The sequence below is a fragment of the Muntiacus reevesi genome, chromosome 17 (assembly GCF_963930625.1).
Source record: "Muntiacus reevesi chromosome 17, mMunRee1.1, whole genome shotgun sequence".
NCBI classification, from domain to species: Eukaryota; Metazoa; Chordata; class Mammalia; order Artiodactyla; family Cervidae; genus Muntiacus; species Muntiacus reevesi.
In genome coordinates, this window is record NC_089265.1 from 57,908,898 (window position 1) to 57,930,911 (window position 22,014).

The 22,014-nt window shown below is 53.2% G+C and overlaps 1 protein-coding gene across 1 annotated transcript in view; it reads right to left on the reverse strand.

Annotated features, from left to right (window-relative positions):
• Positions 1-22,014, reverse strand: part of SHB (SH2 domain containing adaptor protein B) — a 135,797-nt gene that overhangs the window by 82,253 nt on the left and 31,530 nt on the right. The window contains exon 2 of the mRNA XM_065908160.1: positions 4,325-4,445. Coding sequence (XP_065764232.1) covers positions 4,325-4,445 — 121 coding nt within the window. The remainder of the gene's footprint in view (positions 1-4,324; positions 4,446-22,014) is intronic.

Sequence of the window (22,014 nt, forward strand, 5' to 3'; positions counted from 1 at the left end):
TCCTCCACCCAAGACTCACATCAGAGTTACATGCCTCGTTTTACAACGCAGCCCCCAACACGCTAAGCACACTGGCCCACACAATCACCCCAGTGGGCCTGACTCAGCCCGACACGCTTCCCTCTGCATCAGGAGGTGTCTGGGCATCTGCAGCCCTCGAGTCCCAGGATCAGGCCTCAGGGAAGAAGGAGTGAATGGGCTGCAAAGCAGGGTTTTGGAGAGGGGTGGCCTGATTCTACCAGCTCGGTGGGAGGTTTGGCCTGGGGACACTAGAGGTAGACACAGGGGCAGGATGGACACCAAGAAGTGGCATGATCCATCCTCTTCAGGGCACACGTGGAAAGGTCAAGACCAGAACCTGACCTCAAGGGATGGGCCGAGGAAGAAGAAAAGGGGAACCAGGACCGAACAGGTGCTGTGAGTCAGGCTGGCACCGAGAAGGGAAGTTGCCAGCCCTAACCAGATCCTCGCCTATTCAGAGCTGGGTGCTCGGGTGCTCCGTCTGTGGGACGCATCCTAGGTGTGTAATGACAGGGCAGGGCACGGTGAATCAGGACATCCTGGAGCTCAGGGCTGGCACAGACCTAAGAAAGAGGTAGCTTGAACCAACCACACACCTGAGACTTCACTACTTTCACGTCATCTCCCAGTGCTGGTTGTCTTGCCTCTGCTTGGATGCTTCTACGGATGGCCAACTCAGTACTTCACAAAGTAGCTTCATATTTAACCAGAATGTTTAAAAAAATCTTAAAAGGACCTGACCTTTTTGAGCTCCAGTCTCCCCACCTATAAAAAGGAAAGCTGGGACCGGGTCAGTAGCTTTCCAGCTGGGTTCCATAGAGCCCTAGGTGTTAACTCTTTAACACCCAGGTGTTATCTCGGGAGCTGCTGTTGGGTGAGAGAGCTGATCAGGACAGAAAGCGAGGTCCAGGCATGCATGGCTTCTGAGGCTCCATGGAGACCTGAGCCTCCATTTGGGAGCCACAACCTAAATGCTGTGGATGACACCAAGGGGGGCCAACGGGAGGGGGTGAGCTGAAGCAGACGAGAGGGACGTGGGTAAGGGGAGCCCCCGGAAAACGGGCCTGGTTCTCCATGCACGCCATCCTGGCTGCAGCCAGTGGGCTGGGCTGAGTTCTCTGCTCACCAACTCACACCTCCCACAGGCTCTCTACCGCTTGCTGCACACTGCCAAGACTGAGGAGAACAAAACCTTGCCAGTCGATCACAGGCCACACGGGCATGATGAGGAGTCTGAGAGCCAAGCTGGACGGACCCTGGAAAGAAGTCCTGTGTACCTGAAAACAGGGTGTTGGCGGACAGCACCCCCAACTGACTAGCTGGCTGTGTTGCCTTGGAGCAATTACTTAATAATATCTCTGTGCCTTAGTTTATCAGGGCAGTGGGCACCTCCACTTCAAAGAGTAATGGTGAAGATCCAATGAGGATTCACACCAAGTGCTGTAAACAAGTATGAGAGCGCTTGGCCGTGGCCTCCGCTGCTGCTGCTGCTGTTACTGACCTATCCTTCCGCAAACCAGGAAAAACAGACTCACAGAACGTGCTGCCCAGGGTCAAAACAGCTAGTTCACAGCCAAAAGCAGCCACAAGCACGACTGACTGTCCACTCTAAGGCTACTGCTTCTCAGCGGGAGCCTCGGGCCCACTTGGTGGCAAGCGGCCACCCCGGATCTGCTTGACATCAGCCTGGTCTCCGTTCAGACCAGTGCAGAGAGGCCGTGCTCGTCCCAGGAGCGTTATTCTTACACACCAAAGAGGCCTGCCCCATTCATAGAAGCTACGTGCACTCACACACATAAATGTTACAGCATCAAAAAAAAAAAAAAAAAGAAAGGCCACCCTGAAAGGGTGAGCGTAACTTGTTCTGTGCCACCCCTTGCTCGGCTGCCGTCCCCAGCATCCACCTCTGTCACCTCCCCTCCCCTGCGAGCTTCACGGCAGCTGAGTGAGCTACTTCCTGGAACACCGACACGGTGCTGGCTAACCCAGCCCCCAGCCCCGCCGTCAGGCACTGCGGTGATGGTGATGTCACACGCAAAGAATTCCAAGTCAAAGAGAGCTGCTGCAAGGTCATTACACCCAGAAAATGTCCAGTTCCCCCATTTCCTTAAAAACATAAAAATGTGGGTAAATTTGAGCATAGTCTCCAAGGTACGAAGCAAGCACAGAGCAGAAAATAGAAGGATGCTGCTTTGCAGAGAGAGTGCCTGAGATCTTAACAGGCTTCTGGTAAACTCAAACTGCCCTGCGTTGGGCCTGGCCCCTGTGGGTGTGCCTCATTAAAAAGCCAAAGTCCCTCAGGACAATTCCACCCGGCAAATCAGCTCCTCACCGCTGCGGTCCGCGGCAGCACCCAGGAGGAGCCCGGCTCCACTCCAAAGACGCTGAGCAATTGTAGACTCTCCCCAAAGTCTGGCTCGTGGCAGATGCTCCCACCCATCCCTGTCAGCTCCCTGCCCCCATGTTCTGAAGATGCAAGTCTGGATTTGTAATACCTTCTCCTTTTTTTGCTGGTGGGACCCCAGGGAAGTGACTTGTCCAGAGCCTCCATCACCTGTGAAATGAGACAACACCTCCTTTGCAAGGACACGGTGAGGCTTAATGAGCATGAATGTCAGAGTGCCCACAGAGGCTGCTCTGCCAGGAGAGACCAGGAAGATGGGAGAGGGCATAAGAGGCGGCCCTCGGGAGTCTGACCAGTTGCTTCCTGCCTCAAGCCCTTCACAAAGCAGCCAGCTGTTCTGGAGCCTACACAGGTAGCCAGAGAATTGCTTTCCGTGAGCAGGAAGAACATGAGGCAGAGTCCTGGAAGCAGGGCCTGGACTCCTACCCAGATTCTTCAGCAGTTATCCTAGAGGGTCTCTGCAGCCAGAGAGCAAACATTCAGCACGGGCCCAGCGTGTGCTAAGAGCTCAGTGACTGGTGCTTCCTCACCCTTTCTCCTCCTCCTCCCCCTCCTCCTTCTTCTCCTCAAGATGTTCTTTTATTTTTTATTTTACTTTTCGGCCACACCACACACAGGATCTTAGTTCCCCAATCAGCGGAAGCACAGAGTCTTAACCATTGGACTGCCAGGGAAGTCCCTCCCTTCCTCCTTTAAATTCAGAAGGAATCAGGAGAACGTGCTCAAAAACAGGAACACCAAATAAACAATAAGAGGGTCACAGGAGGAGGCACCTGAGTCCCAAATCCTGAGACATACAGGGCATCAACTCAACAGGACCCAGAATTCAGGGCCACCTGCCCGCGTTCCGCGGTCCATGGTGCCCCTGCTCACATCACTGTCTTGCTCAGGGCCAGAGCAGGCCAGCCCACGAGTGCTCTTCCATGCCTGGACCATCCTCCTGAGCCAGCGGGACCCTCATGGGGGCTTTCTCCCCTGCTTGTGATCTCCCTGCCACCGCCCATGCCTGGGGTCTGCCAAGACGGCTGCTATCTGATATCTGCTCATTCTTTAAAGATGCTCTGGAACTTCCCCGGTGGTCCAGGGGCTGTGATTCTGCGTTCCCCACGGCAGGCGGCCCAGTTCGATCCCTGGTCTGGGAACTAGATCCCACATGCTGCAACTAAGGATCTCGAATGCCGCAACAAAGACTGAAGATCCCTCATGCCATAATTAAGACCCAGTGCAGCCAAATAGACACTTTTTTTTTTTAAAAAGATGTTCCAAGTATTATTCTGGTGAAAACAGACCCCCCAGGATACCACATACCCGGCCACATTCTCCTGGGCCCCACACTGCTGCTCTGACAGGTTTCATCATCAAGGGCCAATAGGAAAACAGTTAAAGGAGAAAAGTCTCTGTGTTTCCTATAAACCTGCCACAAAGACCATGGTGCTTTAAGCTGCTTCCTGTCCTAAAACAAAGATTTTCTTGGTTGGAGGCACGGATAACTTTGTCCTTAATGACCTAGTCTGCCCCCTTCTACTAAGTAATAAGCAAGGTAACCCGGCCTGTTTCTCTTATTGCCCTGGTTGCTAGGAAGCTCCAAGCTTTCCATCTCAAAAGCTGTATCCTTTTTTAACTAGAAATTCCTAAGAGAAACTCCCCCCACCTCCCCACTTACTTCTTTCTCTCCCAATAAACTGTACTTAGTACCCTGCTATCTCTGGGCTGTCACTGTGCCCTGCCGGATTCTTTCTGAGGTTAGTGAAACCTGAACAGATAACCTGTGGCAAAGATTCAACACAGTGCCAACCGCCCAGCCACCACCTCCAAAGCACACACCCTCCCCTGCAGAGGCGGGCGGGTGACCACGTGACCCACCCACCTCCCCGCGGAGTTGCAAGAGTCCATGCTTACCAGTCATGATCCTCTGGGCCTCATAGGGCTCCATGTAGCCTGCGCTCTCTCCCTTTCCTGCTTTGCTTTTGAGATCATTCTTGGCATCAAAGGGATCCGAGTAGTCATCAGCGATGGTCACCTGCAGGGAAGATGGCAAGGGTGTGAGTCCACCTGCAGCTTCCTACTTCACTTCTGTTCACAGCCAGGCTTTGCTCCAACAAACATAAACCGAGTCTGTGCCAGATGGGCAAGGGAGGGGAGGCGGAGGCAGGAGTCTGAACTGGCGCCCACCAGCAGGGAGTCCTGACTCTTGCAGGGGGACCAGGAAACCCACGTTGCCATGCTCCATCCTGAGGGAGGGTCCTGGGCCTGCACGGGCAGGACGGCTGCTCCAGGCACAGTGACTCAGAACAGAAGCACAGAGGCAAGAACCTGGGGGGCGTCTTCGGGGGCTGTGACTTGCTTAGGGTAATGGAATGAATGGAAACGGAGGAAAGCTGGAAAGCAGCTCGCAGAAAGCCCAGAAACGCTGACATGCTCCTGGTGCTGGCTGAGGCATAGAAGAGCTTGTCTCGAGATAATTATGTCCAGCGTTCCACTTTCCCAAATCTGGAACACAACCATGCCTTGGGTAATCAGACAACAATTCGGTGAGATCAACGCTCTGCAAAGATGACTGAGGCCCCAGCCGGGCCTGGTGAAAACACAAGAGCAGCTCGGGGATGGCCAGGCAGCTAAGGGCAGCAAGGGCCTTGAAAGCCACACATCAGAAGGCTCTCCTGTGACAGATGGGGAAACTGAGGCCTAGAGCGGGCGGGGGCTGAACCGAGGCCCTCTGCTGGCTCCTTTGCCTCCTTCCTGGACTCCTCACTTGTCTGTTTCCCAGAAAACAACGGAAGTTCCACAACAAACAGAGCGGTCACCTGGGGCTAGGTGGTGGGGGTACCCGGGGGGTCCCCCGAGACCACAAAAGAAATCTGAGTTTTGAAAACTTCAAAGCTTTCTCTTTTCCCAGGAGAAGGGTAAAAATTCCCAATTGCAGGCTCAGAGCAAACACAGCAACTTTTCCTCTCATTGGAGGTGCCCTCACCTTCAGGAGGGGCGCCCTCACCAGAGCGGAAAGCACAGGTCCCTTTTCAACACACCCTCACTCCCCCAAAACTCACTGAGACGTGGGCTCCTTTGGCCCCAGCTCTGGCAAAGGGCAAGTCCTCAGCCTCCCAGCCAGGGCCACCCAGCTGCCTCTCTCGGGAGGAGGGGGGCAGGCTGGCCTGTCTCTCAACCCTTGGGGTTTCATGAATTGTTATTTAAATTGTGAGTTTAATTAGAAACCACAGGAGCCTCCACTCTCACCCGGCTCCTGGAATGTGAGGCATTTGAGGGGCCTGTAAACCCAGGGGAAGGGAAAAACCCCCCTTTGTCTGCCGGGGAAGTGGCAGTTGGTGGCAGCAGCCCCGGCCGGGTGAGCAGAGTGACCTCCAGCTGCCCGGAATGTGATGCCCGCGGAAGCACCGTGGGCAGCCGCCCTGTCACCAGCGTGTGGCCAGGAGGGCCGGCGGGAGGCATCGCACACAGGAGTCACCGCTCGCTGAACAAGGGCAGGCCCATCGGTGAAAGACCCAGGGCTGGAGCACCGTCTGAGCACGTGCGGGGCCGGCTGCCACCGCTCCGAAGCGGCTGTGGGTCAGGCTCGGGTCCCAGTGGGGGCGCGTCCAGATGCTGACACTGCATTCGTGGCCTTTCTGGGGACTCCCGGAGCTCGGATGACACCGGGCAGGGGCAGATGGGGGAGAGGAGGTAGCCTTCCTCTGCTGTCGTGTCTTCTGTGTGATATTTCTACTCTACCATTTGCAGGACACATGAGGGAGAAAATTAGACACGTGAACCACTGTCCTACAGCACAGCTCAGATGCAGATCTGGGGCGCCTAGGGTTTTGGGTCTCAGAGTTCAAGGGGCCAGAAGTCCAACGGAGAAAATGATGAACCTGCCGTGGATGACAAGTAATGTCATTTCTCTCGTCCTCGCCTTCCTCGTGGTCTCTTTTCTTCGTGAACACCCTCCCGATTATTCTGCAACGAGGAAGGGAGCAAATATTTCCCCAAGAGAACAAAATCACTTTGTGGGGGGGATTAGCTGCGGAGGGTGCTGGGCTGCATAATCTAGAAATCAACATTCTGGCTCCTCCCGGAAGTGCTCAGTAATTTGCAAACACAGAGGCAAGCAGGATACAAATCAAATCTTTGTTCGCCCTGGGACGGGAGCTCTGGGAGGCCTTCGGTTCAGCAGGCGCTATCTGTATTTTCTAATTAAAATGAGATCTGAGCTCAGGCTGTCACGGAGGCCCTCAGGCTGCCTGCCCTGCTTGCTTCCGTTTCAATAAGAATTTACAAATCCTGAAACCAGGGAAAGCTCCTGGTCTCCGCTGACATATGGTTCTAGTTATACCTGCTGACAGTTGAAAATCCTTCCGTTTACAAAAAAAAAAAAGTTTAGAATTCTGTTAGTTTAAGAAGCAAATCGGAAGGTTCCTAAAATGTATAATATTTAATCAATTTCCTTTCAAACTTCAAAGTAAGGTTGGTAGAGGGGAGGGAATTTGAGGTTTAAGCAACGAGAAACTCGACAAACACTCACTGAGCTGTCTGACCTTTCACAAAATCACGACCTGGTTTTTGGAGTAAAAATTTAACCAGGAGTTAGGAGAGTTGAGTGAGGAGCTTAGCCATGCAATGTACCACCGGCCTCAAGGGTGGCCACTATCCCAGCTGCCCAGGGACACTGCTTTGCTTTAAAACACCCCTGTTAGTGGACAAGTATCTTAAACATAATTAAACAGTTTAAGCAAAAGTGAGCCGACCGGGACCCGTCTGGAGGTCAGGCCACTCAGGTATACAAGAAGCTTTCCTCGATTTTGATCTTGAATTGGCAAACACCCAGCAGGGCGCTGGACCCTTCAGATGGCCTGCTTGCCTTACACAGGGCAGGTGCAGAGCTGAGAGGAACCCAGGCCACGGGGCCCGCCGCTCCCCCAGGGAGGAGAGCAGTAGAAAGGCGGCTGTTGAGTGTGCCTGCCTAACACATCTTCTTTCACTGTTTTGGCCTCCTGGGATGGGCATACTGCCTGCCCCTCTCTGAGAAAAGAAGCCAGGTATGGCTAAAACCCAGGTAAGTCTTCTTGCTTTCAAACAAAACTGCAGATGCCCAGGCTAGCCAGTGGCCCTGAAGGACGTTCATAGGCTTATAGAGCGGTGACACTGGAGCGGGGTGCGGGGGGCGCTGCTGTCCTCAAGAGCCCTGTCCCACCCCCATTTTTGTGCATGGCCTACAGCAGTCCCTGTGGCTCAGTAAAGAATCTGCCTGGAGCGTGGGAGACCCAGGTTCGATCCCTGCGTCGGGAAGATCCCCTGGAAAAGGAAATGGCAACCCATTCCAGTATTCTTGTCTGGAAAACCCCATGAACGGAGGAGTCTGGCAGGCGACAGTCCGTGGGGTCGCGAAGAGTTGGCCACGACGGAGCGACTTCACTTTCCTTTCCTTTGCACAGCAGTCCAGAGGATTCCAGAATCCCAGCACACTCAGTGCCTCTCTGACAAGGCTCTGGAGTGAGCGCCACAGGCCTCCTTTCTGCTTTGCACACACGGCTGGGTGGAACTGGGCCGGCCCTGACAGCAGTCTGAAGCCTGGGTTTTCCTGAGGATTTAGCTCCACGACAGGAGGTAGCCTTTCAACTCACCCCCAAAGGGAAGCGCTAGAGGAAGCGGGCGTCTCCGCCTGGCCACAGGCCCCAGGCTTTGACGAGACAGTGGCGCCTGTAGGGGGGCCCGGGTCCTCTCTCTCCACAGGCTCCGGGTGGAAAGATAAACGGGAGAGCCGCTGTGAAGGTTAACTTTGGGCAGAATCCACTAAACGCCAAAAGTGACCCAACGGTTCCACTTCTCTGTATTTATTCCCAAATGTGCACAGGGAGACTTGGCAAAGATGCTCAGTAAAGCAAGTAATAAAGAGAAATTTCAAGAACCTTCTATGTCCATCAATAGGGGAATTGCTAAGTAAACCAGGCCAGTTTCTACTAAGGAATATTATGTTTTAGATTAAAAAACAGAAGCAGTCACTCTAACTGAGCACCAAGACAGTGCTCCATGACACAGCTTTGAATAGAAAAAAAGCAGGTGTTAGAACGATAAATACAAGATGATACCTATGTATGAAAATTAAACAGAAACTTGTATCTCTATTTAATGTAGCAAAAATGTCTGCGGAGACAGACTCTTCAAACTGACGCCTCCTCCGAGAGGAGGGAGGGACCGGGATGGGGTGATGAGAGAAAATAAAAGGAGACTTCTCTGTAATATTAATACATTTTTCAAACAAGACAAACTTATTACTCAATTATATGGAAAACTAAATTTTCCAAAGCACTCCTCTTCACAGGTTATTTTTGGTAGAGGAGATAAACTACTTAAACTAGTCTGAAGATAGGCGTGACCTGGAATCCTTGTTTTATGAAACCCGGATTCCTAGCCCTAATAACTTGTATATTTAATAAGTAACCCAGGTGATTCTTATGAGTAAAGTTTGGGAAATCTTAAGTGAGAGTCAGCCCCCTCGCCCACCAATGTAAAGCTAAGCCTCTCGATATGACTCTGGAATTCCACTTTTCCCAGATGTTTCTCAGCCTTCTTCATTAAAGCGAAGGAAGAAGTCAATGTAAAACGCAGCTCTCTCCTGCTTCCTTCCCTGGGGGTTAAGTGGAGTAAGAGATGATCCAACACACCTTGGTCCATCTCCAGGATCCAAGACGCGGGAGTGATGGCATCCTCTGTGCAATCCTGAGGGCTGGTCAGATTGAGCAACATGCCTGAGCTTGGGGGAGGCCAGACCCTGCCCTGCCCCCTGAGGGGAGCCAAGGCCGAAGCTGGGGCTGGCTGTGAAGATGGGCAGAGCTCTCTGTTCAAAGCATAGGTCCTTTCAGAACAAGACTACTGCTCAAACTCTCCAGGAAGGCTACCTGGCTCCAGGGAGGGCTGGTGGGACTGTGGAGAAGAGCTGAAATGCACAGGTGCCCCTGCTAAAAGCATGCAAGCCTGCTGAAAAGAAGGGACACGAGACGGGCAGCTCCACCCTCCAGGAGTGGGAGGCCTGAGCTGTCCCCACTGCCCCGTGGGCACCTCCTCCAAGCCAGACAGGCACCTCCTATGGTCTGCTGCCTGGGAACTGGCAGCATCGGGCTGCCCCAGCTCAGCTACTTGAGGGATGAGGCAAGACCAGTTTCCACCACCCTCCGCTGCCCTCCTCTTCCTGGAAAGGGAGCGGGTGGCAACCCATGGGGCCCTGTGTCCTTTCCAGGAAAGGGGCTTTCGTCTGCTCTGCTCTAAAGCAAACTGCATGTGAACACACCTGGGAACGTTCTACATGGTCCCAATTGGACCATTTCCTTATCAATTTATTCTTAAAACTGTGCTAGCTTTCTTCATGGTTTGGGGGTCATGGATCTCTTTGAGAATCTGATAACTGATAAAGTTGTTCCCTCCACCACATTCATATATGCCTGCAAAGTGTCAGGCACTTCTCAAAAAGGTCAGGAGTCCCAGGTTAAATGACTAAACCTCCCCACTGCATTTGAACCACTTTAAAGAACAACTAAGGGGCTTCCCTGGTAGCTCAGTGGTTAAAAAAAATCCGCCTGCCAATGCAGAAGACATGGGTTCGATCCCTGATCTGGGAAGATCCACATGCAACTAAGTCTGTGTGCTGTAACTACTGAGTCTGTGCTCTGGAAGCCTGGGGACTGCAATTACTGAGCCCATGAGCGGCAACGACTGAAGTCCGAGTGCCCCGGAGCCCGTGCTCCGCCGTGAGAGAAGCCTCCGCAATGAGAAGTCCGCTCACTGCGACAGAGTAGCCCCAACTCGTGGCAATTAGAGAAAAGCCCGTGCAGCACAGAAGACCCCCCAAAATAATCAATAAATTGTATTTTATTTATTAATAGAGCCAAAAATAAATAAATAAATAAAAGAGAGAACAGCTAAGACAATAGGAGCTCTCTCTGCCTTAGGGAGGTGATGGGTGCTGACTCTAGCATAATTCAACACACCTGGCTGAAAATACAGGCCAGTGTGTGACTGGCCTGCCTTTTGACTGTGCAGAGGCAGAGGGGCCATGAAGGACAGCCTGGGGTGCTGTGTCTTGGCTTGCCAGCTGGAAACCCAGGAGCCACACAGGCAACCCGGCCCCCCATCCACTCTGGGGGTCAGGAGGGCTCCTTGAAGGTGAGTGAACAGCGTGCAGGGCGGCAGCAGCCAGCGGCTCCCTGCCTCTGCCCCCATCAGGGGACTGGCAGGCTGGAGTCCTGGTCTTCCTCTGGGGCCCACCGTGACACAGGCCCTGGCAGCCCTGACGTCCTCAAGAGGGAGACTCGGTTGCCATGCTGACCAAGAGATGGCATTAACAGAACAGGGATTTGGGGGTCTGGAGAGGGCTTCCAATGAGGAAGGGCTGCCTGGAGAAGAGGAGGTAGACAGATGCTCCACACAGACCCAAACTCCACAGGGGTAAGCTCGATGAGTCAGGAAGGACATCTGACAGCCAGTGAAAGGAGCAGCTGCCTGGGACCTGGAGCGCCTGCCATTCAGGTGCCCAAGCAGAGGCCCTAAGGTGGGTGTGTGGTCTGGGGAGAGGTCAGAAAACTGGACACCACCTGTCTGCGCTCTGTCAGTGCGCTTCAGCTGCTCCCCAGCAGGGCACCAGCTTCAAGGAACACCTAGCTGGGTGGCTGTTTGCAGAACCCCAACCGTGACCAAGGTGGGTGGCACTGCCAAAGCCCCAGCAGCAGGCCAGAACTGAGCAAAAACGGAGAAAAAAGAGTGGCTCCACAGAAGGGACCCAGCCAAGCAGAGAGGTCCCAGACAGAGCGTTCTGGCCCGAGCTGACTCTCCTTCATCCTTGCTGGGGAGCTTTGAGCAACCTTCTTTTTATCTCCCCAAGCTTCAGCAATTCTTCTGTGAAACAGCACAGAACTATTTGCTTTCTCAACTTTACGTGAGTATCACGAAGAGCAGATAATGTCATGACTTGGGGACGTGTCAGCAGTTTATAAAGAATAGGCTATGGTGGCACCTCCTGGGAGCCCGGGATCAAGCTGGGGTCTCTGCCCACGAGAAGCTGAAAACCTAGTCGGGAAGACCAAACAGAGACCCAAGAAGAAGCCCCAGAAAAGGCCCCAGTGATGATTACAGAGAGAAAATTGGCTGCAATTAGGCGTGACAACAGCTGTCACATTTCTCAACCACAAAAAGAAAAATGTTTGTGAACGATCCTTTTTTTCGCCTTCTATGTTTTGGGGAGGATGCACCTCGTCCGGGGACTTGGTTAAGAGGTACAGAACCTCCAGGCCACCCTCGATGTGCTGAGACGGCAGCATGTTCCGGGTCTGTGCCCACGTCCAGGGCTCCGAAGGGTCCAGAACAGGCTGCAACACACACAGGGCTGCGGGGGACACCTCGCCCCCACGCGGAGACACAGGCAAGCAGTCCCTGCTCGCCACCCCTGTCCCTGGCTTGGACCATCACAGACCACCTCTACGTACAGGCACACCAATAAATCATTTCTGACATGGTAAGAAAATTAATCTGGGGAAGATTAATTAGTTACATTCAGGCGTTCAGCCGAAACTCCTGGAAATCAGATGGTGGGGAGGGTGCTTTTCCGCACCAACCTAGGACACGCCCTTTCTCTCCTCTAAGGTCCGACTCAGCCACGGAGAGTCACCCCGGAGTGCGAGGCCCCTCTTTCACTGATGGAGGTCAAGGGTTCTGCCCCTACGGCTGCAGGGGCGGGAGCTCACAAGCCTGGGCTTCAGTCACGCAGGACAGTTGTCAGAATCCAAGCAGCCGCCGTCCGCTCCCTTGTGCAGACCTTGGGTGCCTTGTAAACGCTTCTTCACAGAGCAGCCACTTAGCTGGCCCGTGTGTCAGGAGGCGGCGGTCTCCACGGGTCTTTCCAGTCCTGCCCCTCCCACGGCCACAGCTGCTTACATAGACACCTGCAGGCTCCAGCTTGTCAGGAAAAATGCATCCAAATTACAGCCTTCGTCAGCGCCTCTCCAGCCCTGCGTGCCCGCCTCCCCCCTCCTCTCACACGCACAGCTCACCCGCCTTCAGCTTCACCCCATGGAGCAGGCTGTGGGCCCTGGGTGGGAGGTTGCTGGAGTGGAGCCTGGCCGGCCCTCTGTTTATCTACCCCAGAACCTTGCTGCTATGCGGTAGGCACCAGCTTCTCAGCATCTCTCAAGCAGTGGGAGGCTCTATTTTGAACTCAGAAATAGCTCAATCCTAGTATTTTTTCATTGCTTTTAGCCAGAACCTACGGACAGAGAATTCAGTGCCTCCCTCCTGAGGACAGAAGCATCTGGGGGTCTGCAGAGTCACTACATGTGGGGTCAGAGTTCAGAGGGCCTCGGGAGACAGTCTAGTCCAGTGGATTTCAAACTTTCCTGTTTCTAAATTGTGCAAAGGAGATCTCACATGGAGCCCCAACACGCTCCACTTTCCACAGCCTGAGAAGCACGAATGCCCTGCGGAGCAGGAGGTCTTGGGGAACGGGGAGTGAAGGTCAGTGCCAGCAACAGACAACCAAATGTTTCTTCACGCCCAGGTCCACACGGCTTCCATGCTACCTGGGTGGCCATCTAATTTTCTCTTAAAGTCTTTCTTAAAATTTTCGGGGCATATTCACCACCATCATCCCCAGGAAAGGCACACTAGCTCCTCTCACAAGAACCTTCATCCATCCCCGCAGACAGTCCTTGCGGAGGCAGCCCCAGGCCAGGCTCGGTCCACCCGGGGTCACCCACTGAGCATCCCTTTGTCCTCCTCTGAGCTCTGGCCCAGCACGGCGCAGCCCACCTGCAAACCCCAACCACCCGCACCCACCTTCGCAGACAGTCCTCCCTCCCCAGCTTCCTGCTCAAGAGGGGACAAGTGCCCCTCCTGGGTTTGGGGCCACTGCCTAGAAAGCGCTCTCAGATCAGACCCGGGACAGGAAGGCTAAGAAGGGGATTTTCTTCTTCCCTAGCAGGGCTCTCCAGACTGGAAGTGTAGGAGGCGGCAACATCAGGAGCAGGGACAGGGGACAGTTCTGAAAGTCAGTCACCTCTCGGGGCCTCAGGCCCCTCGTCTATAAAACGACTGCGGGGTGGGGATAAAATGATCCCATCTGAGAGATGTACTTAGAACGGGGCTGGCACATGGTGAGTCCTGAGAAATGTCAGTTCTGATGATCATCATCTCAACCCATCATCCAGCCTGATGGAGTCCCTCCTCTTATGGAGGAAACTGAGGCCAGGGGAGGGTGGGGAAGGGTCCTGTGAGTCACCTGGATGTCCAGTAACAGAATGCTCACTACCAGGTGACAGAGCCAGACTCCCGGCAAACCCCAGACGCACGAGAACCTAAGTCATGCGGTGACCTACATACATTTTTATAGCTGCCTGCTTCCAAAATGGGTTTTAGATGGCTGAATTGGAGTCATTTTTTGGCCCCATCCGCCGTTCCCTTCCCAAGGAAGGATCAGGCATGCCCATGGGGCTTTCTCACGGTAACAGGAGGCTGTGTCCAATAAGAACAACTTCTCCAGTGGACTCAGAGGAAAAGTATGTAAAGCAAACGCAGCGTGCAAAGGAAAAGTATGTAAAGTAAAGAAGCCAAGGCCTTTCCCGAGGTCTCGGGCACTTCTGAAGACCAGGCCTCCATGTTCCACGCAGGGCCCCGGAGAGAGCAGGAGTGGAGGGCAAGGGGGCCTCTCCCAGCAGCCTGTGCTCTGGCTGGATCAAGGGGGGACGGGGCCCAGGCTGGCACAGCGCATTTCAATAATCAGCAGCAGTGGTGCAGGACCATACTAAGTGAAGGGTCACTCTCTCTGAATGCAGCCCATTAGGATGATTCATGCACTTTTCCAACCTGGGAGCCGCAAGGCAGGCCAGGCCCCAGGGCCTCTAAGATGTGAGCACTAAACAGCCGCCCCCCCACCACCCCCAGTCACCGCCTTTTTATGGAGGACACCGGCATGGCCATAATTACCACCACCGCATTTCCAAGTTTCCAATTATATTCAGCTTAATAGTGGGTGCTCAATAAACGGTGATTCACTTTTGAAAACGATGCCATGTTCTCAAATCCTTCAGCAACCAAGCCTCAATTAACTCTTTCTGAAGTGCAGTCCTCTAAGTTAAGCAGCTGTCCCTGAAGCCCAAAGCACGTTTTCTTACATGTACTTGGCACCCTCCTAAGGTACGGGAAAGTTACCAGGGACAGAACACTGCAGTGTCATACCTGTCTGTAATGGTGTCAGCGGCTTGTTTAATCAGAGTTACCCAGCGCTCTTGATGTGCTCTTTGCTGGGAGGCAGACTCGGGCGGGTCCTTCCATAAGGCGATCGGCCCCTGGGCATAGCAGGGCCCTCACAAGATGCGCTGGGCGGGGATGTACCGGGCGGGCCTGGATTCAGGGACCCGGGCTTCAGCGCTTCCTGGATTCCCCCCAGGTGTGGCGGCCTGGGCACATCTCTTTCTCTTCTCTGAACCTGAGCTCTCACCCCTTCACTGTGAAAACATCTTCCTCCAGGGGTGGGAAGAAACTGAATCAATGGACTGAGGGTTAGCACCATATTGGCATGGGCGAGAGCACTGGAGAATCGGGGAAGGATGTTGTTCCCACCTGAGATGCCACAGGCCAGGTATCTTAGTCTGGGTTCTCCCAGATGCAGAACCGGAAGCCAGGACTCAGGTGCAAGTGGTGTATTTGGGAGCTGACACTTAGGAGGGATGGGGAAATGGGTCAGGGAGGCGACAGCAGCAGGAATGCTGGGTAATGAAGTCAGCTACCAAGGTGGACCACCCAAACTCCACCCAACTGGGAAACTTCTGAACACTGTCTACATAAACCCACTGCTCAGAATCGCTTTACCAAGGTGAGGAGGACAGGGGAACCAGACACCAACTAACTCTGGGAGGGCCCTTTGGAAGCTGTTCTTGAGCCCTGACTTCTGGGCGGCCTCAAGAGTGGGGGGGGAAGGATGACCACCCCATTGCAGGCCCTGCACAAAGCCTCGGGGAGAGATGCAGGCACAAGCCAGCTGGAGGAGGCTGGACTGGTGAGCAGGAAGGACACGGTGGAGGCTGACAGCATCCGCTGCCGGGGGCCAAGGAGAGCCTCCCACCTGGTGAGTTTACCCCCAGCTGCAGCAACAGGAGGGCCCATCAGATGGCCCCAGACTCCTGTCCCGCTTGGCCCCTAGCCTGCCCACACTGCTGTTCTCCTCAGAATTTGTTTCCTTATCCATGCAACGGGAAGAGGGATCTCCAGGTCCCATCTCCCTCCAAGGGTTCTGAGCAGATGACAATGGCTTTGAAAAGGTGGTGGAAACTGTACAGACTCGTGGAAGCAGGCTGTCCCTAGAAGCCACCCTACCTAGCACAAGCAGTGTTCCCACACCGAGGCCCTGGGTCATTTTCTCCTGGGCGAGGGCCACTGTTCCAGAGAACAAGTAAGCCGCACCTGTACAGAACCAAGTGGGGACCCTGAGGGCCACCAGTCCCTTCAGAGGCCTGCAATGTCGCCTGCAGCTTCAGGGAGAGCTGAAACTCCCGTCCAGTGGGTGGGCTGGTGGAGCACGTGAATGCCTGGACAGGCCTTGGGGGTCACAGACCCCAGCAGGGTGAGCCTCTGTGCAGAGGGGCCACAGCCCCCTGTGACTGGCTAACGGAGCCCCAAAGCACTGTGGGGCCCACACTTCACCCTCCCTGTGGCTGAGGACGCTGGCAGCCCGTGCCGGCTCCTGACCCCACAGGCAGAGAAGTGAGGGGTCTGCAGTGACACTGTTCTCAGCAGAGTCTAAAAACGCAGCTCCTTCTTGCAGACACCTATGGCTCAGACCACAACCAAAAGTGCAGAAGGAGACAATTCTGAACCGGCAGCTGGAGTTCTGACTTGTTCTAGGATGGGGTGAGCTGCCTGAGAACCCCCACTGTGCAGCCAACAAAAGAGGGTAACAGAATCTTTTCAAAATTTATTTTTGATTTATTTATTTATTTTGACTGTGCTGGGAGGTCCCAGTGGCAGCAGGCGGGATCTTCGATCTTTGTTGCAGCATGCACGATCCAGTTTCCTGACCAAGGAACCGAGGCCCCCTGCACTGGAAGTGTGGAGTCTTAGCCACTGAATCACCATGGAAGTCCCCAGAATCTTTACTGGTTTAAAAAAAAGCCTTATCCTTGGCACTTCTACAATTGACAAAAATCCGATTTCAACGCAGAAACTAGGAAAATTCAATTTTTCTAAAATATAACACCAAAAAAAAAAAAAAAAAAGAGAGAGAGAGAGAGAGTGAGAGAAAGAAAGAAGCATATTTAAGTACACTAAAAAAAGGACTGCAGGACTTCCTGGCTAGTGGTCCAGTGGTTAAGACTCCAAGCTTCCAATGTAAGGAGTGAAGGTTAGATCCCTGGTCTGGGAACTAAGATCCTACATTCTGTGTGGATCAGCCCAAAAGAAGCGGGGGATGGGGGGAGACCGGAAGGAAATACAGTAAATAAGCACAGCTGGGCAGGCACACTTGCTGCCTCCATCCCATCACCCATGGCTGTACAAGACTCCTCTCTGATCAGGCCCTCCAGAGCCCAGGGGGTAGACTGTGGACTTAGGATCACTGAGCTTTCCAGGCTCATGGACACATTTTCCCCATTCTCTTTGCCCCTGGACCCCCTCCCCAGAGGTGCCAGATCTGTAAATACGTGAGTGATTTCAGACCTGCAGCCTTTGCCCTGAGAACCCCAGGCTGAAGCCACAGTGCCCAAAGCTTTCAACACAGGGGGGTCCTATCAGCTCTGCCCATCTACATCCCAGGGCTCAGCCCCAGCCTGGCATAAAGGGGGCCAAGTAAATGCCTGATGGTCAATGAGCTAATGAATCCGTGGAGGGTTTGCTGGGCCATTCTTCTCCAGGGGGAAGCAGGAGTTCATGCCTATAAGGGGCCCCTTTTGCTTAGGGTACTAGAAACAAGCACATTTTCACTCAAGCTCCTGCACTCTCTCTGGCTGGGCCACCAACAGGTTGCATAAGCTTAGGCAAGCTACACAGCTTACACTTTGTCCCGAATTTCCTCATTTATAAAGGGGGAATAGTACAAAGATTTACCTCAGGAGATTGTTACAAGAATTGTGTCTTAAATATCTGTCAAATGCTTAGAATCATGCACATAGCACGAGGTAGACATCATTTAAGTGTTTAGTAAATAAAATAAAAAATAAAATAAATATATACACACATGCCTAGCATATGCACCTGCACTTAGACGTGAATGTACAAGCATGTCCATAAAGGCACAACATGCCTAGCCTCCCACATGCTCCAGGAGGCCAAGGACCTCAGTTTTGGCTTTCCCCCACCCAGATAAGCTGTAAGGTCAGATGTGTGACCCCTTCCACAGCCAATGGTCAAAGAGAGAAGGGCTCTGGTCTGCCCTAAACCAAAAAAAAAAAAAAAAAAAATCCAATGAGCAAAGTCTAGTCGGGGCGCTGACCAACAGCCATGGCTGTGAACCTTGACCTTTCACATCGGCTCAGTTATCTGCCTGAGCCAGGGCCCTGTGACAGGTGACCCCAGCCCCCGGGTCCTCAGTGATGTACAATATCTCTCCCTGGAGATACAGCACCACCAGAACAAACTCTAGCAGGTGAGATGTCAGGAAAAGCCCTGATAACCAGTTCACCTGTCCAGCCTTCTTCCTCCAGGTTTATGAGGGGCATTTCAGTTTTCTCAACACTGTTTTAAAAGTCAAGCCCTCCTTTGGATTTCAATGATCTGGTATACATCCACTACTTAGCAGGGTCCGCTTTTCCCACCGCTTACTCCAAGGGCACACTCCAGACCACGGAGAACTGGTCTCTATGAAATGCCGACACGGTGCAGGACAGTAACCTCTTGAATCAAGCCGGAAGTGGCCTTAACTACTGGTGCACATTGTAAAATCTCCTTCCAAAGAAGGTCATAAATCACGCCACTGGAAATGTTCTATCCTTAAAGAGAGGCAAAGGTATCTTGAACAGAGTCCCAGACTTATCAATTTCAAAAGAGTAAACTTTGATCCACTGCTGCTGAGTTAATCAAGCGATCGCGGAGGCTGAGTGCCTCTCTGACAAGGCACCATCAGGAGATATCCCCAACATGATATCCCGTCATCAGCCTCCTCGCTTCAAACACTTCTCTGCCAGGAAGTGAGACCCTGCTCGATCGACTCCCTGGAGGTGAGGTCCGCTGGTGCCAGGACCTGAGAACCTTAAACCAGACCCTCCAAGAGCCTGAGCACGCTCAAGAATGAGAACTGGCAAGAGGCTCAGACGTGATGCTGAGGATGGAGGGAACAGCCACTGTCAGGCAAGACTAAGGTTTTAACACCGTCTTACTTCATCCTCACAATTATATTGTTTTCGGATGAGATAAACCAGAGCCCAGAGAGGTTTCCTGGTTTCTCCAAGGCCTCAGAGCACGAGGTGGTGCAGGTTTCGACTCTGGCCTGCCTCCCTTCCAGTCTGTGGCTCTTCTGTGACGCCCACGGCCTGCCGCCTGAGTTTCAAAAACCCTGGGTTCCTTCCCGACAGCAGAACGAAATCTCTGAAGGGAGGTTTGAGAGGAAGGAGAGGAAGCTCTGCCAGTTTGGCTCAGACACACACCCACTTGGGCAAGGGCCACCCTGACACTCCCTCATCAGCTGGGCGCTGGAAGTCTCCCTTCCTCTTCCTCGGCCTCCCTGTGACTGGAACACACCCGCATCTGCCAGGGCCACACCTGGGAAGCAAGCGCTTCCGCCTGGAGCCATGCGCTCTGCCAGGCTTCGAGCAATTGCTTCCCTCCATTGCTTCCTGCCTCCTCCATCCTGCCCAGGATCCCACCTCCTCCAACTCCCCACAACCTACCACCAAAAATAGTGCAGGCATGTCCTTACACTAGAGGCAATGAGCACCAGCATTGCTCTGAAGGTGTTCACAGCAGCTGTGGCGCAGGAGAAAGGCCCGGGGGCCCCATCCACATCCCCCACTTCTGCACACAGAAGCATCAGTCAGCACAGGAGGGGGCTGAGAGCTAGAAGGTGAACCTGAACACAGGCCCCTGCTTCATTAACAAGAATCAATACCTGGCTGTATTAACTTTGCCAACAAAGGTCCGTCTAGCCAAAGCTATGGTTCTTTCAGTAGTCATGTATGAATGTGAGAACTATAAAGACTATAAAGAAAGCTGAGCACCGAAGAATTGATGCTTTTGAACTATGGTGTTGGAGGAAACTCTTTTAGAGTCCTTTGGACTGGAAGTCCAAGCAGTCCAGCCTAAAGGAAATCAGTACTGAATATTCATTGGAAGGACGGATGCTGAAGCTGAATTCCAATACTTTGGCCACCCGATGGGAAGAGCTGACTCATTTGAAAAGACCCTGATGCTGGGAAAGATTGAGGGCAGGAGGAGAAGGGGGCGACAGAGGATGAGACGGTTGGATGGCATCACCGACTCGATGGACATGAGTTTGAGCCAGTTCCGGGAGCTGGTGATAGACAGGGAAGCCTGGGATGCTGCAGTCCAGGGGGTCACAAAGAGCTGGACTTGACTGAGCGACTGAACAATCTGGGGAAAAGGATATGAACCCCAGAAGGATGTACTCCCTGGGGACATTTAAACCATCACCCCAGCCGACCAGCCAGTATGAAAGGGCTCCACTTGAGTGGTGGACCTGAGTGGTCCACCTCCACCTGCCCTCTCCAGGGTTCCGTCAGGCCCTCCTCTGATCTGTGAGCAACAGGTCTAAACGGATGGCCCTGAGCACCCTATCATTCTGGACCCCCTAACTGGAGCCGCCCTGGCCCGGCGGCACTGGCTTAAGGACCAGCTTGGGCAAGCTGCTGCCGCTTTCCCGGAACCCCTGGCCAGCTGCGTCAGCTTGGTGAGTAAGGCAGGGAGGGCCCTCAAAGGCTGCCCAGAGCCCCTTCCACCCAAGAAACAATTTTCTCTAAAATATTGACACCCTCCCCAGAACTGCCTCCCGGATTTAAGAAGGGGAGAGGCTGCTTGGCTTTAAAAAGGAAATTGGATTCCCATTCATGAACTCCCCACACCAGGACACCTAACAGGTAAAACGGGTTCTGCCCTTGATTAATGAGCTGGGGTAATAATGGGGCTCACCCTTCGCCATTAAGAGCATTAAGCTCATTCCTGGCCCAGGGATGTCATAAACCCAGGGCCCACGAAGCTCTCTCAAGACCACACTACACATCTGCCAGGTGAGGGGGCTGGGTGCATGTCTCTAACCTCCAGGGCAAGTCAGGAAGGGACAGAGCCCCTTGGAAGCCCATGGACACTCCACCAGGCCCGATGTGGGCAGGAAGGAGAAATAATGCCATAACTTACCATAGATATGCAAGAACCCAGGGATCTCAGCTGCCTGGGACTTATTAAAGTGACGCTGTGTTCACATTGTCTAATGGCTTCTCAAAAGCCAAGCTGGCTACTGGTGGCACTGACAGCGGTGTGGCCTTATGACTTCCACCACCAGGGAAGGACTGTCTCCCTCCATTCTGCACAAATACGAGGGATGCAGGAGAATCACGTCCAGCTCTGGGCCCTGCACTTTAATTAAGAGCTGCCACCAGGATGATAAAGAGCCTGGACTCCATGTCTCATGAGCATAATTAAAGAGACTGAGAAATGTGTATGTTCTAGATAAGATTCAGGGGTGTGTGTGTGCAGTGCAGGACGTATAGTTAATTCCTGGAACCAGATGTAGACATGTTCTGTGGGGCCAGAGATGACAGAATGAGGACCAACTGGTGGAGGTTATAGAAAAGATTTCAACTCAAGGTTAGGAAGCCTGTTTGATCAAACACAGCTGTGCAGAATAGCACAGGATTATTTTAGGAGGCAGTGAGCTGCCCGCCACAGGGAGCTCTGGGCAGAACCCGGGTGAGCCGGCAGAAGGACCTGACTAAGATCCTCTGCCACTGGAATCTCTATGCTCCTTCTGCGATTTTTACGGTGCCCCAAAGCAGGGGACTGGGGGTGGTAGAGGCAGCGGTTGGTCCAACCTTTTAGAAGTATAACCCCTTCTCTCACTTCCTCAAGAAGACCCCAAGCTTGAGGGCCCAAAGGGTGCTGCTCTGCAATACAACTGGCTCATTTCCTAAAAGTATGTGAGGGTGGGAGGATACACAAGCCTGCCCACAGAGAGGCAGTGTCACCATCCAGGAAAGAGATGAGACAGATCTCCAGATTGGGACCAGGTCACTCAGTGGGGGAGGGTCTCAGCCTAAGCTAATCAGGACCTCTTCTCCCAACTGATGGGCTGGGACTAACGCAGGCCACTTCTGTTTTGGAATTCAACAACGCCCGTGGTGATGATCTAGAAGGGGACAGGAGGGAAAACAGCTCAGTGCCTGCCCTCAAAGAGGGAAAGAGTCTAGCGAGAGATGTCAGCAAACTTCTTCTGTAAAGAGCCAAACAGTGGCTAATATTTTGATTTGCAGGGCATACAGTTTCTGTGGCCACAACTCCACTCAATTACCACTGTAATGCAAAAGCAGCCACATGCACAACTAAATAAATGTGCACGGCTGGGTGCCAATAAAACTTTATTTCAAAAAATAGGCAGCAGTTGGATTTGGCCCAAGGGC